This window comes from Bombus huntii, chromosome 14, assembly GCF_024542735.1.
Source record: "Bombus huntii isolate Logan2020A chromosome 14, iyBomHunt1.1, whole genome shotgun sequence".
In the NCBI taxonomy this organism is placed as follows: Eukaryota; Metazoa; Arthropoda; class Insecta; order Hymenoptera; family Apidae; genus Bombus; species Bombus huntii.
In genome coordinates this window covers 5467156-5482125 of record NC_066251.1, presented here as the reverse complement: position 1 = coordinate 5482125, position 14970 = coordinate 5467156, and the positions used below count along the sequence as shown (strand labels likewise).

The 14970-nt window shown below is 33.7% G+C and overlaps 3 protein-coding genes across 8 annotated transcripts; 2 read left to right on the top strand and 1 right to left on the bottom strand.

The window, feature by feature from the left end:
- The first annotated feature begins 38 nt into the window (after positions 1–38).
- Positions 39–4716, top strand: LOC126873287 (sodium-independent sulfate anion transporter-like). Its single transcript, XM_050634009.1, has 9 exons — positions 39–1115; positions 1233–1387; positions 1815–2112; positions 2264–2576; positions 2654–2815; positions 2884–3024; positions 3213–3358; positions 3449–3640; positions 3924–4716. The coding sequence occupies exons 1-9, from the start codon at positions 981–983 to the stop codon at positions 4185–4187; spliced, it is 1806 nt and encodes a 601-aa protein (XP_050489966.1). The 5' UTR covers positions 39–980; the 3' UTR covers positions 4188–4716.
- LOC126873281 (homeobox protein 2-like) lies at positions 4302–10627 on the bottom strand. 5 transcript variants are annotated; one of them, XM_050633995.1, is made up of 5 exons: positions 10292–10627; positions 9548–9665; positions 8768–9208; positions 8478–8686; positions 4302–8400 (listed from the first exon to the last, which is right to left on the bottom strand). In XM_050633995.1, exons 2-5 carry the CDS (start codon positions 9658–9660, stop codon positions 5537–5539), a joined length of 3627 nt encoding a protein of 1208 aa, XP_050489952.1. In that variant the 5' UTR covers positions 9661–9665; positions 10292–10627; the 3' UTR covers positions 4302–5536. The 5 variants fall into 5 exon arrangements, with proteins under 5 accessions (XP_050489952.1, XP_050489953.1, XP_050489951.1 ...); XM_050633996.1 differs by having other exon boundaries at positions 9548–9661; XM_050633994.1 differs by lacking the exon at positions 10292–10627 and adding an exon at positions 9912–10281.
- A 136-nt stretch (positions 10628–10763) lies between these two features.
- Positions 10764–14964, top strand: LOC126873286 (sodium-independent sulfate anion transporter). Of its 2 annotated transcripts, none has more exons than XM_050634007.1 (9): positions 10764–11091; positions 12213–12436; positions 12534–12729; positions 12809–13029; positions 13097–13661; positions 13732–13958; positions 14039–14212; positions 14288–14450; positions 14531–14964. In XM_050634007.1, the coding sequence occupies exons 2-9, from the start codon at positions 12227–12229 to the stop codon at positions 14680–14682; spliced, it is 1908 nt and encodes a 635-aa protein (XP_050489964.1). In that variant the 5' UTR covers positions 10764–11091; positions 12213–12226; the 3' UTR covers positions 14683–14964. The 2 variants fall into 2 exon arrangements, with proteins under 2 accessions (XP_050489964.1, XP_050489965.1); XM_050634008.1 differs by having other exon boundaries at positions 12178–12436.
- Positions 14965–14970: the final 6 nt, after the last annotated feature.

Genomic DNA, 14970 nt, shown 5'->3' with positions numbered 1-14970 from the left:
AAATTTGCGAATATGTTAAATGACCAGATGTAAATGATCGCATTTGAATATAAGTATGAATTATATAAAATACAGGATGTGTGCAAAAAGGGCTAGTTCAAAAAATAAAGAGAAGAGCAGATGGTTATCCGAATGGAGAACAACCAACGGGAAGCTCAAAAGAATGCTGAAAATCCGGATATAGGGCGATGGAAAAAACGCCCAACATTTGTTAGGTAAATTAGCGACAATCTGCGTTTGCCAAACCCAGTGACCATTTAGAGAAGGATCGACGCATGCGTTCGAATTCTGACGGACGTATCAGCAGTTCCAGACCACAATGGTGGGAGAATCAGGCACGTGTGAAACAGCTGGAGATTCAATCAGTGTATAGAACAGGTACAAGACGACACATCAATCGGTAGGTTACTTCTGTCCAAGAAACGTTCCATCCGTCGACATCCATTTTCTTTTTTTTTTTTTTCGCATTTTATGGCGAATCACTTATGCGTTGTCAGTGACAGAGTAAAGTGAAACTGAAATGAAAGAACATGGTGAACAGCGCAGTAAAATACTAAGGTGGCACATTCGTGGTAACTGAAGAAATTGGTGAATCACGTGCTTAACGTTTAAACGTTCTCACGTGAGCACCGGTCAGGTGATTGTAAATCGTGTCCTTGCACGTCAAACCGTTTGCTATACTTACTAATTGTCACTCGAAGATCCGTTAATTGCCGGCTCATTTCGTCGACGTTGAATGGAAAGGGGGTACGCGTTCAATTAATGAGACGATGCAGCTCGCATAGCAAGAAGACACGCCGATGGAGTACGACGGAGAGTCGATTGAAGCTCAAAATCAAAGTTCTTCCTTCGCCGTGGTCTGCCATTCAAATCGAGTCACCGGAGTGCATCGTGTTTTCAGGATTCCAAGTTAAAATGTGCTGAAATTGTTTGGTTCAGGTCAAAGAAAGACTGACTGAGGTGAAGAAAATTTTAGTGACATGACTGGATTCAGTTTCGAAAAGTTATTGAAGAACAGAATTCCTGTTCTGAATTGGCTACCCCTGTACAGAACAAAGGATGCATTGGGTGATCTGGTTGCGGGTTTCACGGTGGGCCTGACCCTGATACCACAGGTATTTTCCAAAGATCATGATCTTATCGTCGTGAATTAAAGTCTTATCAAAGTTTCGCGATGTCTATTTCATGATCCCATGACCGATCCGATTCGAACAAGCTTGATATAATTTCAGGCGATCGCGTACGCTGGATTGGCAGGTCTGACGCCGCAATATGGTCTTTACAGCGCGTTTGCTGGCAGTTTCGTTTACATAATTTTTGGTACCTGCCGAGAAGTTAATATTGGCCCAACTGCGTTGATCTCTTTGCTAACATACACGTACGCGAGGTAAGCTGTCCACGCATCTCGCGAAAACATTATTCCTTTAGACTTAATTTAAGATTCAAGCCTATGAATGAACCATCTCAATTGACTAACACAATGGTTGAATTTGCGTATATCATAGCAGACAATTGGAGCCATCATATAATATAATAGCGACTGGAAAGATGCTGTTATCCTTTGAAATGCAGTTATCTTACTTCGACTTCCTTTCAGCCTTAGTCTTCAGATCCACCTACTTTAATAATATTGTACCTTCTTTTATCATACGAATCACGTTTAAAAATACTTGGAACTTTTGACGAATAGCCTTTCACTTGGCTCTTGTCCTTTGATCCCGGAAACGCGAGGTCCCAAATTATTTCTGTAGCTTTGGCAATCACGGTTCGTTTGTGTTCGAACGTTTAATATTTCTGCTCTTATGGTATTCCAGAGGTATTCCCGAGTACGCTATCCTCCTGTGTTTCTTGTCAGGAAGCGTTACGATAGTTCTCGGAATCCTTCGACTGGGATTTCTGGTGGAGTTTGTTTCCATGCCTGTCGTATCGGGATTCACGTCAGCCGCCAGTCTAATTATCGCCTGCAGTCAAATCAAGAGTTTACTAGGCTTGAAGATACACGGGGAAAGTTTCATCGAGATTTGGCGGGAATTGGTTAACAACATCCACCGGACCAGAATCCCTGACCTGATCTTGTCTTGCTGCTGCATTCTAATTCTATTAACCTTGAAGGTAATTCACCATGGACTCTATTCGCTAGCAAAACGAGTTCGTGTGCGCTGTGAATACGTAAAAAAGGAAAAAAGAAGACAGAAAATCAACGAGAAAAACGAGCCAGTCATACATACTCGTACAACTTTTTTTTATTTCCTTCTCGTTCCAGATACTCAAAGATGCCAAGGTCTCGAATAAAATTTTAAGCAAACTGATCTGGTTCCTTGGAACTGGTAGAAACGCCCTGGTCGTAATTCTATGCGCCGTGGCGTCGTACGTCTTCGAAAATCGCGGTGGAGCACCTTTCATTCTTACAGGTCACGTCGAGGCCGGACTACCCTCCGTTACTCCACCACCTTTCTCGGTAAACGTTGGAAATCAAACCGTAACTTTCCTCGATATGTGCAAAAATTTAGGTACCGGTATCATAATCGTTCCTTTGATCTCGATTATTGGGAATGTTGCCATCGCGAAGGCGTTTTGTAAGTTTCCAAGCGATATTTCATTTTCCGATAGCTCTCGACGCTCTTCGAAACGCTAATTATATTTTTAACAAAAGCGCGAGGAAAGTCGCTCGATGCTACTCAGGAGATGTTAACTTTGGGTCTGTGCAACGTTGTTGGATCATTTTTCCATTCCATGCCGGTCACTGGTTCGTTTTCCAGAAGCGCCGTGAACGATGCTTCCGGTGTAAGGACGCCCTTGGGCGGTATCTACACAGGTAACTATAAAACGTTCGCGATTATAAACATTCGCGAATATTTGATGCAAATTAGGTATCCATTATAGGTATTCTAGTCATTCTTGCTCTGAGCTTATTCACACCGTACTTCTATTACATTCCAAGAGCGACCTTAAGTTCCGTGATAGTTTGTGCGGTGATATTCATGGTCGAGGTGAAAATGATACGACCTATTTGGAAATGCAGCAGTGAGTAAAAAAAAAATCAGTCAAACTTAATATAAAATAATAATAATAAATGAAATTAGTAGAATTGTAACTTACAATGGGATGAAAGCTTACAGAGCTATATCAAAGTCATTCGGAGAATGTTGATAAATGTATGAATATTGTCATAAGCCATTTCAAAATATACTAATTCGGAAATGTGATTCCAGAACGAGATCTGATCCCGACTTTCACAACATTCTTCGCATGTTTATTCGCCGGTGTTGAATTGGGAATTTTAATAGGAGTGGCAATTGATCTGGCAATATTAATTTATTTCAACGCCAGGCCGACAATATATATCGAATACAGAAATGTAAGTACATAACAATGATAGACAAAGACTTGATAAAGAGATCGCTATTGTTTTAAAAATATCTCCATTTTATTTTCTTTCTCACCGCAGACTCCTACGTTAAATTACATCCTCGTGCGTCCCAGCGCCGGGTTGCTATTCCCAGCGGTGGATTACCTGAGGATATATCTGTTAGAGAACTTAGCTAATGATCATCATAAATTACTGAAAAACTTCAAGAACACGAAAATCGTCGTACTAGATTGCAAGCACATCGATAAAATTGATTTCACTGCGGCGCATGTACGTGCAATTATCTGAAATAGCGGATTACGAATTTGGCCTGGATTTTACTTCTTCGAGCCTCCTTCTCCAGTTTCTTTCACATCCTTGTTACAAAAAGATATTTTTTTCTTTTTTCTTTATCGCGTTTACAGAGAAAATAGCAGAAATTTTTATATTACGATGATAATGGAGGAAAGATATAACTCGATTGCTCAACAATCGCTCAAAGATGTAAGATCTAGGACAGATTTGAACACAATTCGTTAATTTGTTCAAATTCCTCGATTTGTAACATTTACAGGGATTAAATATGGTAGTGAGAGACTTTAAGGAACAGAATCACTTCTTGATAATGCTACGACCTTCCAAGGAAATCGTACAAAGTATCCAATCGCTCTCCAAAGAAACGATCGATGTGGTCAATACCGATGCCGAGCTCGTAGCTATTTTGAAAGAATTGAGCACGACCAAAGTAGCTAAAGAAATTGGTGCAGAGGTAATAGATATGTCGAATGGGATAACTATCAGTGCCACGAGAAGTGAACTAACGAGTACGAAGCTTTGAAACGAACTCTAAATTTAAGGCATGAAAATTAAATAGAGAAAATTGAATCTTCAACAAAATATTTGGAATTTCTACAGGCTCCTCTTTTTTTGTTCCTTTTTTGTTTTTTTAATATATATATATATATATAATATAATATTGAAATTGAATTGTAAGACTATCAACGATATCGTATAAAATCGCAATGAACATTAACGCATGTTTATGATGTATATATGAACCGTATGATAATTCACAAGTTTTTTTTAACTTTTTATAAAGATATACGAATCGACCAGCAATGATATAATTCATCAGAAATTACTTTATTTTATCTATTTCAAAGAGATTCTATTGACACGTGCATTTCATAATACAGATGAAAGAATAATACTGTGGTTATAAATGCATATCAGAATATGTCAAGGGATTATAATATATTTATATATATATATATAACATCTACCAAATATGGCAAGTTTACGTTTTATTTTGTAAAAACTTGTAAGTCCTCGAAAAATAAACTATATGATATTTCTTAACAATATAAGCAATATTTAAACAAAAATATATATATATTATAAAATTCTTTGCCTCCAAATAACACAGAAAGAAACAATGAAGTAAACAAAATTATTTGCCGATATTAGGTCGTAAAAACGAAATTATTTAACACTGTAACCAATTAGAGCATAAATTATCATCGTAACGATATCACATGTACCTACTAAGGAATCGAATTCAAGAAGAAAACGAAAGAACGGAAATATTTGTAATGCGAACTAAACCCTAAATCGTCATAATACTTTCGATAGTAGGAACTTAAAAAATGTTTTGCAAATTTGCATCTAATTACACATCGTGTATCGCGCCAATTACACGACGTGAAACGTCTTGTAACAAGCGCTTGATTATTGTTTTAAAAGTACATAGAATCCAAGTAACGAGTAACATCAATGTCTAATAATCATGGTGGATATAAATATCTGAAGGAAATCTAGAAAATAGATTTGCTACTTTCACACTGTTACGTTAGGAAACAAGATGAACTATCGCGTAATATTTCCAACAAATGGCAGTATCATATAAACTTCTTTTTAAAGCTTCTCAACTTTGAAAACTATCTTCTAATAGTGCGTGACATCTAATACGATGTATGTGATATTATATCTAGATTAATTAAAAAACTGACTTGTACGATATACATACATGTACATACATATACATATATAAAGATAACGATGATACAAACAGATGAAAAATCGTAAGGTAAATGTGCAACCGCCTTTTTTGTACCGCATAACTGTAATTATCTATCGAAAACAAGAAATAAGTGTATATGCATGGTACTGTTCACTGTTTTTCTAGGCTTACTGATCCATTGTTTTGCGCATGTTACGTCCCGCGTTTAGCCTGGTTGAAAGCTCTTTTGAAGATGCATGGTAAGTCGTATTCTTTTGAAAATGAGGGATGTAATGCTGCGCGTTAACAGCGTGCATGTTGTAAGTTACGGATTTTATATCCGACTGTATGGATGAATTTTGCATAGTGTCAGTCTTCCGCGAATAATTAATTCCGTAATACATACATTCTTTTGGTGATACCATAGGTGGTATACATTCGGAATTATTTTTCGATACGTCATCCTTCCTGTTGTTAGAGTCCTGATTAGTGTGGTACGTAGAGCAAGTCTCTGGAATTCTTTGATAACTGGTAGAATTAAAAGCGCGTGGCTCGTATTTCTGATTCACCTGCATGTGCATATTCGACGGACCATTCTTCGCAATAGGATCCATTGTAACTGCGTATGAGAACGGTACCATCAGCTGACTATCTTGAGAACAATTTTGATACTCATTTGGCACAGATGCTCGATATTGACTAGCTCTCATGTGAACATCCACAGTATTAGCCTTCATTCTGACACTGTTCGTTTTACAACTTTGCATATAATTGTCAAGTTTTACAGGGACAGAAAAGCTCGGAGCATTTTCCAGAGGTTGTATCGGCTGGAAATGTTTATACAAGTTGCTCTGCACGGACGTCGATACAGAACAATTCATAGAATCCGTCAAATTGTTCGGTGGTAATGCTTGATTTGGAAATGTGGTGCAATTGCTGTATGGTGGATTTTGGAATAATCGTGCTGGATACTGCATCATTGGATTCCAGCTTTGCATACACATTGGGGGAACGTAAAATAACGGATGTTGCAAGTAACTCGTTTGTTGGATGTTGTTGAAATCCGCGTTGCACATGTGTCTGGAATTCTGAATTGGGATGTTCAAAGAATGGGCGGGATTTATCACGTTCCCAAAAAGAAACATATCTGGAAGAGGCAAATTCCACTGATTATGCTGTGTAGTTATAGGATGATTATGAAAACCTGATGGTGGTAGAACTGACGTTTGAGTATTATGCATTAGAATATTAGAAGGGTCGGTTTGCAACATGTTTTGGTTTTCTATACTGTAAGAAGAGGTACTTGGAATTAATATATTTTGAGGGATGATTGTACTGTCAGCTGTTTTTCTTGGTACAGTTTGTGCATTATTATAATGATTTAGATAGACAGCAGGCATATTCTGATAGGGCAACCCATTTCCCATAGCGATAGGTGGATTAGAATTATTCTGTGGCAATATGCTTTGTGGTGACATATGCGATGTTTGTTCTGGTTTTTGATGTACTAAATCCATAAGATGTAAATCTCGTTCGTTATTTTGACTGCTGCTGGTTGTATTATTATATTGAGCATTATTATTATCGAAATAACTCCTATTTTGTACATTTTGGTGGTTTTCAATTTGTTGAGCATTATTTGTATGTGGTGTATTTTGTAAATCAGAATAAAATGAATTTGCTGGAGGCTTGCTTTGATGCATAGAATTATCAGAATATGATGTTACAGAATGATGTGCCATATTAAATTCCTGAACGTTATCTAAAAATTTAACTGATTTCGTCTCTGAATTACTAGTACTTGTTTTATTATTGCTATTATTATTACTAGTATCTTCTTGTTCAGTCTTCACAAATTGTACTTCAGTTTCATTACAAGAAGCCTGTGAAATCTGTGATTCTTGTGGTGTATGACATGACGTATATATACTTGTGCAATCTTTGGTACTACTTGGAAAACAATTTAATGATTTTATAGACTGTACATTATTTATAGCAGGTGAATCTAATGCATCAGTCTTTATATTACTAGCACCGTTACTTGTCTTATGTGAGTATACAGTTATCTTTGAGCCTTCAGATTGAGAACGCATCTTTGTATCTGCTGAATTAATACGATTTACTCTATAATCTTTTGTCAAGTTATTATCTGTAATATTCCTTTTATGATCATCTGTTTTCATTTTCCCATTTACATCCTTGATAAACGTCTGAAATATACCGGAAGATCGCCTATAAATATTAGAATCTTTCTTAAATTTCTGATTGTATGCTTGATCATCTTTAATATTTCTTTCATTGTTGTTCTTCGCATTAGTTAAATTTGAGTAACTTCGTTTGTTTGATACTGAATTTGTCTTTATTAAACTTCTTTCATTTATATTGCATTCTGTAATACTTGAATTCTTTGTACCTTTTCCAGAAACATTCTGATTGGACTGTATACTGCTAATTTGTTTATTTACTAAAGGTTGTTGAGTTTCGCACTTCTTTCTTGATACGTTCTCAGCTGAATTAGACACGTTAATACTGTTATTAAAGCCAGATGAATTATTAATATAACTATTTTCTTCTGGCTTAGTTGCATTTTTTGAATATCGTTGCTGTGACTTTATTAAAGATTTATTTCTATTATAGTGGACATTATATGATTGAGTACGCGTTACATGAATCTTATGACATTTTTTTATGTCATCTATTTCATTATTTTTTTTGTCTGATTCATTTTTACTTAGTTTTAATTTTGTTGCAACAGATTTACTTTTCTCATCTAATCCCTCTATGGATCGGCTTTTATTACCACTATCATTAAATGTAGAAAAATGTTGTTTAAAAAACTGTTGCTCCTTCACTCGTGCTCCTTTACCCACGATTAAATTTTTATTGTAACTATTGACTTTGCTATATTTATCATTAAGCTTAGGATTTGTCCCTACAGCTACCTTTTTTGAATCCATAGAAGTTGAAGTTATATTATCATTACATAAATTTAGTAAGTCATCTTTAGATTTAGAAGTCTGTTTCGAAGGAGTCCAAGATTCTTTCAAAGAGCCTGCAAGCAGAAGACATTTTTTTACTGCAAATTCCTTACAATGATATTCTAGTCAGTTTAAGAAATTTCATTCCCACCTGATTGTTTTTTAATCTTTTGATCATTCAATCTTTTAGTATTAATTTTTTGAGTTGTCTTTTGTATACTTGTCTTTGTGTCCAATGGTAACTGACTTTTAGATTTTTCATTATTATTGTTGTTATCATGACACTGCTTTGAGTTTACTTGATTATCCACATCACTGTCTGACTTTGGTAAGTTAGATATATTATGCTGACTATTATCCCTGATTACATAAATAATACAGATACAACATAGAGAAATTCACAATAAAGAAAATAAGTTCTTGAATTAATCTGTTACATACCATTTGCTATCAGCTTCATTATGTAATTTGTCAGATTTATTATTTTCCTCTTCATTAAGTCTAAATTGTTCTAATTGAACTGTAACAATATCCTCTGTCAAAGACGTATTGATCACCTCCTGTTCATCCAGTCTTTGCATTACCAACGATTGTGAATTTGGAAATAGTGTATTAGTTACATTAACATCTTTGTTCCAAACAGTCTCCATATCTTTTTGAGAAAAATCAACAATTTCTAAAGGTGATTGAGACGTATCTTTGCTTAGAGTATTATTGTTTTCATTAATATCTTTATTTAAAATAGAATCAATCTTATTTAATTCAGGACTGTTTGAAAGAGTGTTAGTTGAGACAACTTCAGTTTTTTCTTGTGTTCCTTCATTTACTTTACTTTTGAGTGTATTATTTACTGTTTCTCTTCCATCTGGAAGTGCCTTTATGCTATAATATAAAAGATGAATACAGAACATTAGGAAATACGGTTATGAATAATTTCCTAATATTTTATGTTTTCTTTGGATGTAAAAGATTTTACTATTGATTAATATCACTTGCTTACAAGGTTATAATTTTAATTGCATAACAAAGGACATCACAATAGCACTCAACGGTATAATTAAATGTAACATTAATAGAAAACATCCCACTTGTTTAAATATATTTTATTAAAGTTTTTACAATAAAAGGTATACTAATAACCATTAAAGTAATAATATGAAATGATATAGAAATAAAGAAAACCTAAATAAACCAAAATATATGAAATAGATATAAACGTACTGGCCTGATAACTGAGAATTACTTTTTAGCCACTGCATATTATGCATCTTGCCGATTAAGGCCATCTGCTCTGTATGAAATTTCTTTTCTAAATCTGTATCAGTGGAATCCATTCTACCTATTACAAATTTAGGTACAAAAACAAAATATAATTCTTGACAAAAAAATAATACATTATTTTATTCAGAATTCGGATTAAAGGAATACATGCTCATAAGATTGTAAATGATATATGAATAACAGGTACGATCTCAATATTGAACGTAGGTAGTCACAATCAATAATATTGTGAAACAAAATAATGGGACGATGCAAAATATTAAAAATAAAATATATGTAGAGTAAATAGTTAAACACGTTATACCTCTAATGAATCGCCAATGGGCGATACCTTCCCGCATGTCCTACTGACACAAATTATATTCGCTAAATGAGCTAAGATCAGTAGCAAATTTGAAGTAATAAACAACAAAAAAATAATCGTTCGATATATGTTACTTCACATAAAAATTCTGAAATTATCCTACGGACGACATACAAAAAGCACGATAAAAATTACAATCACTTTGGTCAATGAATTTGTATCAAACGCATGTTATACATAATTAACGCGAACATCAAAAACAATTACAATAAATACAATTACGACGCAATTGAAATCGAATAAGTACGACATCAATCTAAATGTTAAACTTGGAAATAATGTGATGGTTACATCTACGATAATGATAATTATCCGGTTACCGTATAATTAATCTTCTGACGGCAACCAAAGCATTAAACCAGAAACTTTAGCAGCGTAAGTTTTTCTTCCACTTAATTTACAGAGATTAGGAGGAACAACCGACCACAGTAAAGGACGCCATAATACTGATGGACAGGAGGATGCGTAAATGCAAACGAAAGAAAAATTTTCGAAGTGAATAAGAAAAAAGTCTCGTTTATATAGCCCTTTCATTGTACATATTTTTTCGGTACTACGACATTCGATTATCTTAATAATAATTATCGTATATGTGAAAAATTTGTTATTTTAGAATCGTAATAAGCTTTCGAAATTCAAATAATGCCCCCCTCGAAGGACGTTTCGAAACACTGGAAATTTATTGGTTGTCACTCGATGAAACGACAAGCCTAACTTGTTCTCCCTAAATTACCGACTGCAGTAGAAATGCAGTCCCTCTATTGATAAATATGCGAACTGCACTTTCTCTCTGAACCATCCCCAACAATCGAAATGCCGATTCCCAGGCTCAGTTTATATAAGATCGTGTTCGGCGCGTATACGATCTTGTTGTGGTCGTAGGGAAAGTAGTACATATGTATTTGCCATTTGTACGTAAATTTGTTATAAAGTTGTAAAAATTATGATATCGTGTTAACTCACAGCCTGTAATAGGTTATACTCAGTTTCATAGGCAATCAATATCTTTATCAAGAAAATGACACATACAAATATAATAATTTATAATAATTAACGGTGTGCCCTGTAACAGTTGCATTCGACAGAAGTATGTTATCTTATTCACTGTACTACATAATTGGTATGTATTTCCTTTTCATATAATGTTTGTAATCATATAATGTTTAAAGTTCATATTGATATAATAAACAGATATAAAAATTAAATTCGTATGACCGCTTTTATATACTTTTTTAACGCGTGTCCGATTGTGTCAATGAAAAGGGTCAAGTAGCTATGGCCCTTTAATTAAGTCGGTGGAGTTAAATGGTATCAGAAGAATGTTGTGAAATATTGTATCGGAATAGGAGAAGTGGTCAATGATACGTAAGATTGCAAAAAAAGCATCTATAGTTACTGTAACCTTACAAACCGGTGAAATTAAAATAATGCCATTTTGTAGATATGTTGTTATCGTTGATAAATATGTATCGCATGTATAATATTGTTGAATAATTATGATAATGGTGCGATTGCTAACAATGATATCATTGTTTCGTTATATTTTAAAATATTGACAAAAAACAGAAAATAATATCTTCTATTTTCAAAAAGTAGGGCATGTTATTTTTTTTGTTTTCTAAATTTGATTTATCATTTATTTAATCATTATTTTTGTCGTTAAATTTTTACAAAACAAAATCTCTATATGGATACAGATAAATCTGTTTTTTCGGAGAATTTATATTATCGCACTTGGAATTGCTTTAACGTTGAAATTATCAATATACGTATATTCTTACTTTACATCGAATAAGAATTAGTATTGTTGGCGATTGGTGCAAAAAGTACGAAGGCTAGCCGAGATTTTTCCTTCGGTAACGTGAGATAAATTTTGCACTGTCTGGCTGGGTATATAAGCAACCAAAAGGCCTTCGATTTCTTTCAGTTCCTCGTTAAATCGTGAAATGAAAATACCGATAATTTAAATACGTTCTAAATAAGTTTTTCTGTTGCCTTATGATATTACAATTCATGCTAACTCAACAATCATTTGAAAAACATTAGTGAGCGTAAGAAGCTGCGCTTCGGTGAAAATCCCAGCTTCCACCAGTAAGAATTTTGTGAATTTGAAGAGTATATTTGAAAAATAATTCGAAATAATTTATTTTTTGGACATTCAAGTAAAGATTACTATTATTATTAGAAAATAAATTATTCTGTTTAGTGTCTAGATTAACCGGCTTCCTATCTTTTATAAAGGTACATAATTTACAATGGCTCTCGATGCAATAGATAAAAAACAATGGCATTCAAAAGGCGGACAATTAAATAAATTTGTTAAAAAACGTATACCTATTACGGCATGGTTACCAAATTATAATTCCGAAAAATTTTTGAACGATGCTATCGCTGGCATTACCGTCGGGCTCACTGTTATGCCGCAAGGTCTTGCTTATGCCACTTTAGCCGGCTTAGAACCTCAGGTAAATAATTATTCTTTGAACAAAAATTTACAATTAATTTATTTTTTTAATTTCGTTACTTTTAAAATAACAAAATATATGTGTGTGTGTTTTATAGTATGGTCTTTATTCTGCATTTATGGGAGCTATGGTATATATAGTATTTGGTTCATGCAAGGATATCACAATTGGACCCACAGCTCTTATGGCATTGATGACTCATGAATATGTCCAAGGTAGAAATGCGGATTTTGCAGTATTGTTAGCATTTTTGTGTGGTTGCTTACAAATACTGATGGCTTTCTTACGGCTAGGTAATTACATTATATTATTAAATATTTGTACAGTATAATATTATTTGATATTTACTTTAAACTGCAAAATGTTTTCCAGGAGTACTTATAGATTTTATATCAATACCAGTCACAGTTGGTTTTACTTCTGCAACATCTGTTATAATTGTTGTTTCTCAGCTAAAGGGACTTCTAGGATTAAAAATCTCCTCTCAAGGGTTTTTAGATACTTTAACAAAAGTGTTACAACACATTCATCAGATTAGTTGGTGGGATACTGGGATGAGTTTCTCTTGTATTACTATTCTGTTATTATTTAGGGTAAGTATTTATTAGTTACATTATTTAAATAATTATAGGAGAAAATTAAGGTGTCTTTATTGTTTAGAAAATGAAAGACATCAAGTTATGTTCAAATAACGAGAAACCAACTAAATATCAAAGGATACTGATAAAAATGATATGGTTATTATCAACAGCTAGAAATGCTGTCATTGTTATAATCTGTTCTACCATTGCTTATAAATTAAATTCTACTGAATATGGTTCTCCATTCATCCTTACTGGTCCTGTAAGATCTGGTCTTCCATCTTTTGGATTGCCTCCTTTTTCTACACAAGTAAAAAATGAGACTTTAAGTTTCACTGAAATGTGTTCAGAACTTGGTGCATCTATAGCATTAGTACCTATAATTGGTGTCCTTGGGAATGTAGCAATAGCAAAGGCTTTTGCAAATGGTGGTAAAGTAGATGCCACTCAAGAGCTAATTACTTTAGGAATTTGTAATGTTCTTGGATCTTGCGCAAGTGCAATGCCAGTTACTGGGTCCTTCAGTAGATCTGCAGTGAATCATGCTAGTGGTGTAAAAACACCAATGGGTGGTTTATACACTGGAATATTAATATTGCTAGCTCTCAGCCTACTTACTCCTTACTTCTACTTTATACCAAAGGGTAATGCCATTTTTCTTATTTTATTCATATTTTATGTATTAATATCTCTAAATTAATATTATTTGTCTAGCTTCCTTATCGGCAGTTATTATATGTGCAGTAATATATATGATTGAATATCAAGTTGTAAAACTCATATGGAGAAGTAGCAAAAAAGATCTGATTCCAATGTTTGTTACCTTCTTATTCTGCTTAATTATTGGTGTCGAGTATGGAATCTTATTAGGTGTGGGCACAAATCTTATGTTCTTATTGTATCCTTCTGCACGTCCTACAATACATGTTGATAAGTGTAAAGTTAGTAACAAATGAAAAACCGTTTAGTAAAATTATATAATCATGTATTTCTAAATGTATATGAATTGTGTACATTTTAGACTAACTCTGGGGCCGACTATCTCTTAGTAACACCAGGGAATAGTCTTTATTTTCCAGCTGTAGACTTCATTAAAAAGTCAGTTGGTAATGCCGGTATAAAGCAAGGTTCTTGTCAAGTTCCAGTTGTAGTTGACTGCAGATATATCTTAGGAGCTGATTTTACTGCTGCAAAAGTAAGTAATTTAGTAATAGGATTTTATATAGTAAAGTAATAAACTGGTACCTATAGTAATAAGTTTTGATTACAGGGAATAGCAACATTGATAAATGAATTTAACAATCGAAAACAAGGTCTATATTTTTACAATCCACGATCGGATGTTATTGCTGTACTTAAAGGAGCTTGTGGAGAAGATTTCCAATATATTTCTACCCAGGATGAATTGTCGTACTTATTATCGACGCACCAGGGTAATATAAATATATCCACCTTAATATAGATAAGATGATCGGACGAAAATTTATATTTTTTAATTGTTTTCTATTTTTAGAAAAAACATCGCAACAACTGTTGGAAATAACACGAGATAAGTCGCACGAACCATTAATGTTAAGTAGTCCTGAAATCATTCACCGAAGTAGTCGTTCATGCCATGAGCTTAATGAAGTTACAACTACATTGTTACATGCTACAGCTAGTTAAATAGTAAAGAATATTTTCAACTTTTTAAACTTTGCTTTCAACTCTTTTTAAGAAGTGAAATTCAAATTGATTAAATAAGCATTTTACTTTTGCACTTCATTAGAGTAGTGGCATACACATCGCAGGACGTTGTTGGATAATTTTCAGTATTATTAAATTAAATTACAGAAAATGAAATGTTTGACGATTTCATGTTGACGATACATAAATGAAGTATGTTATATCTCTGCCTTTTTTACACTTGTTATACCAATAAGAAATAAATAATATATTGCGTAAATATTTATG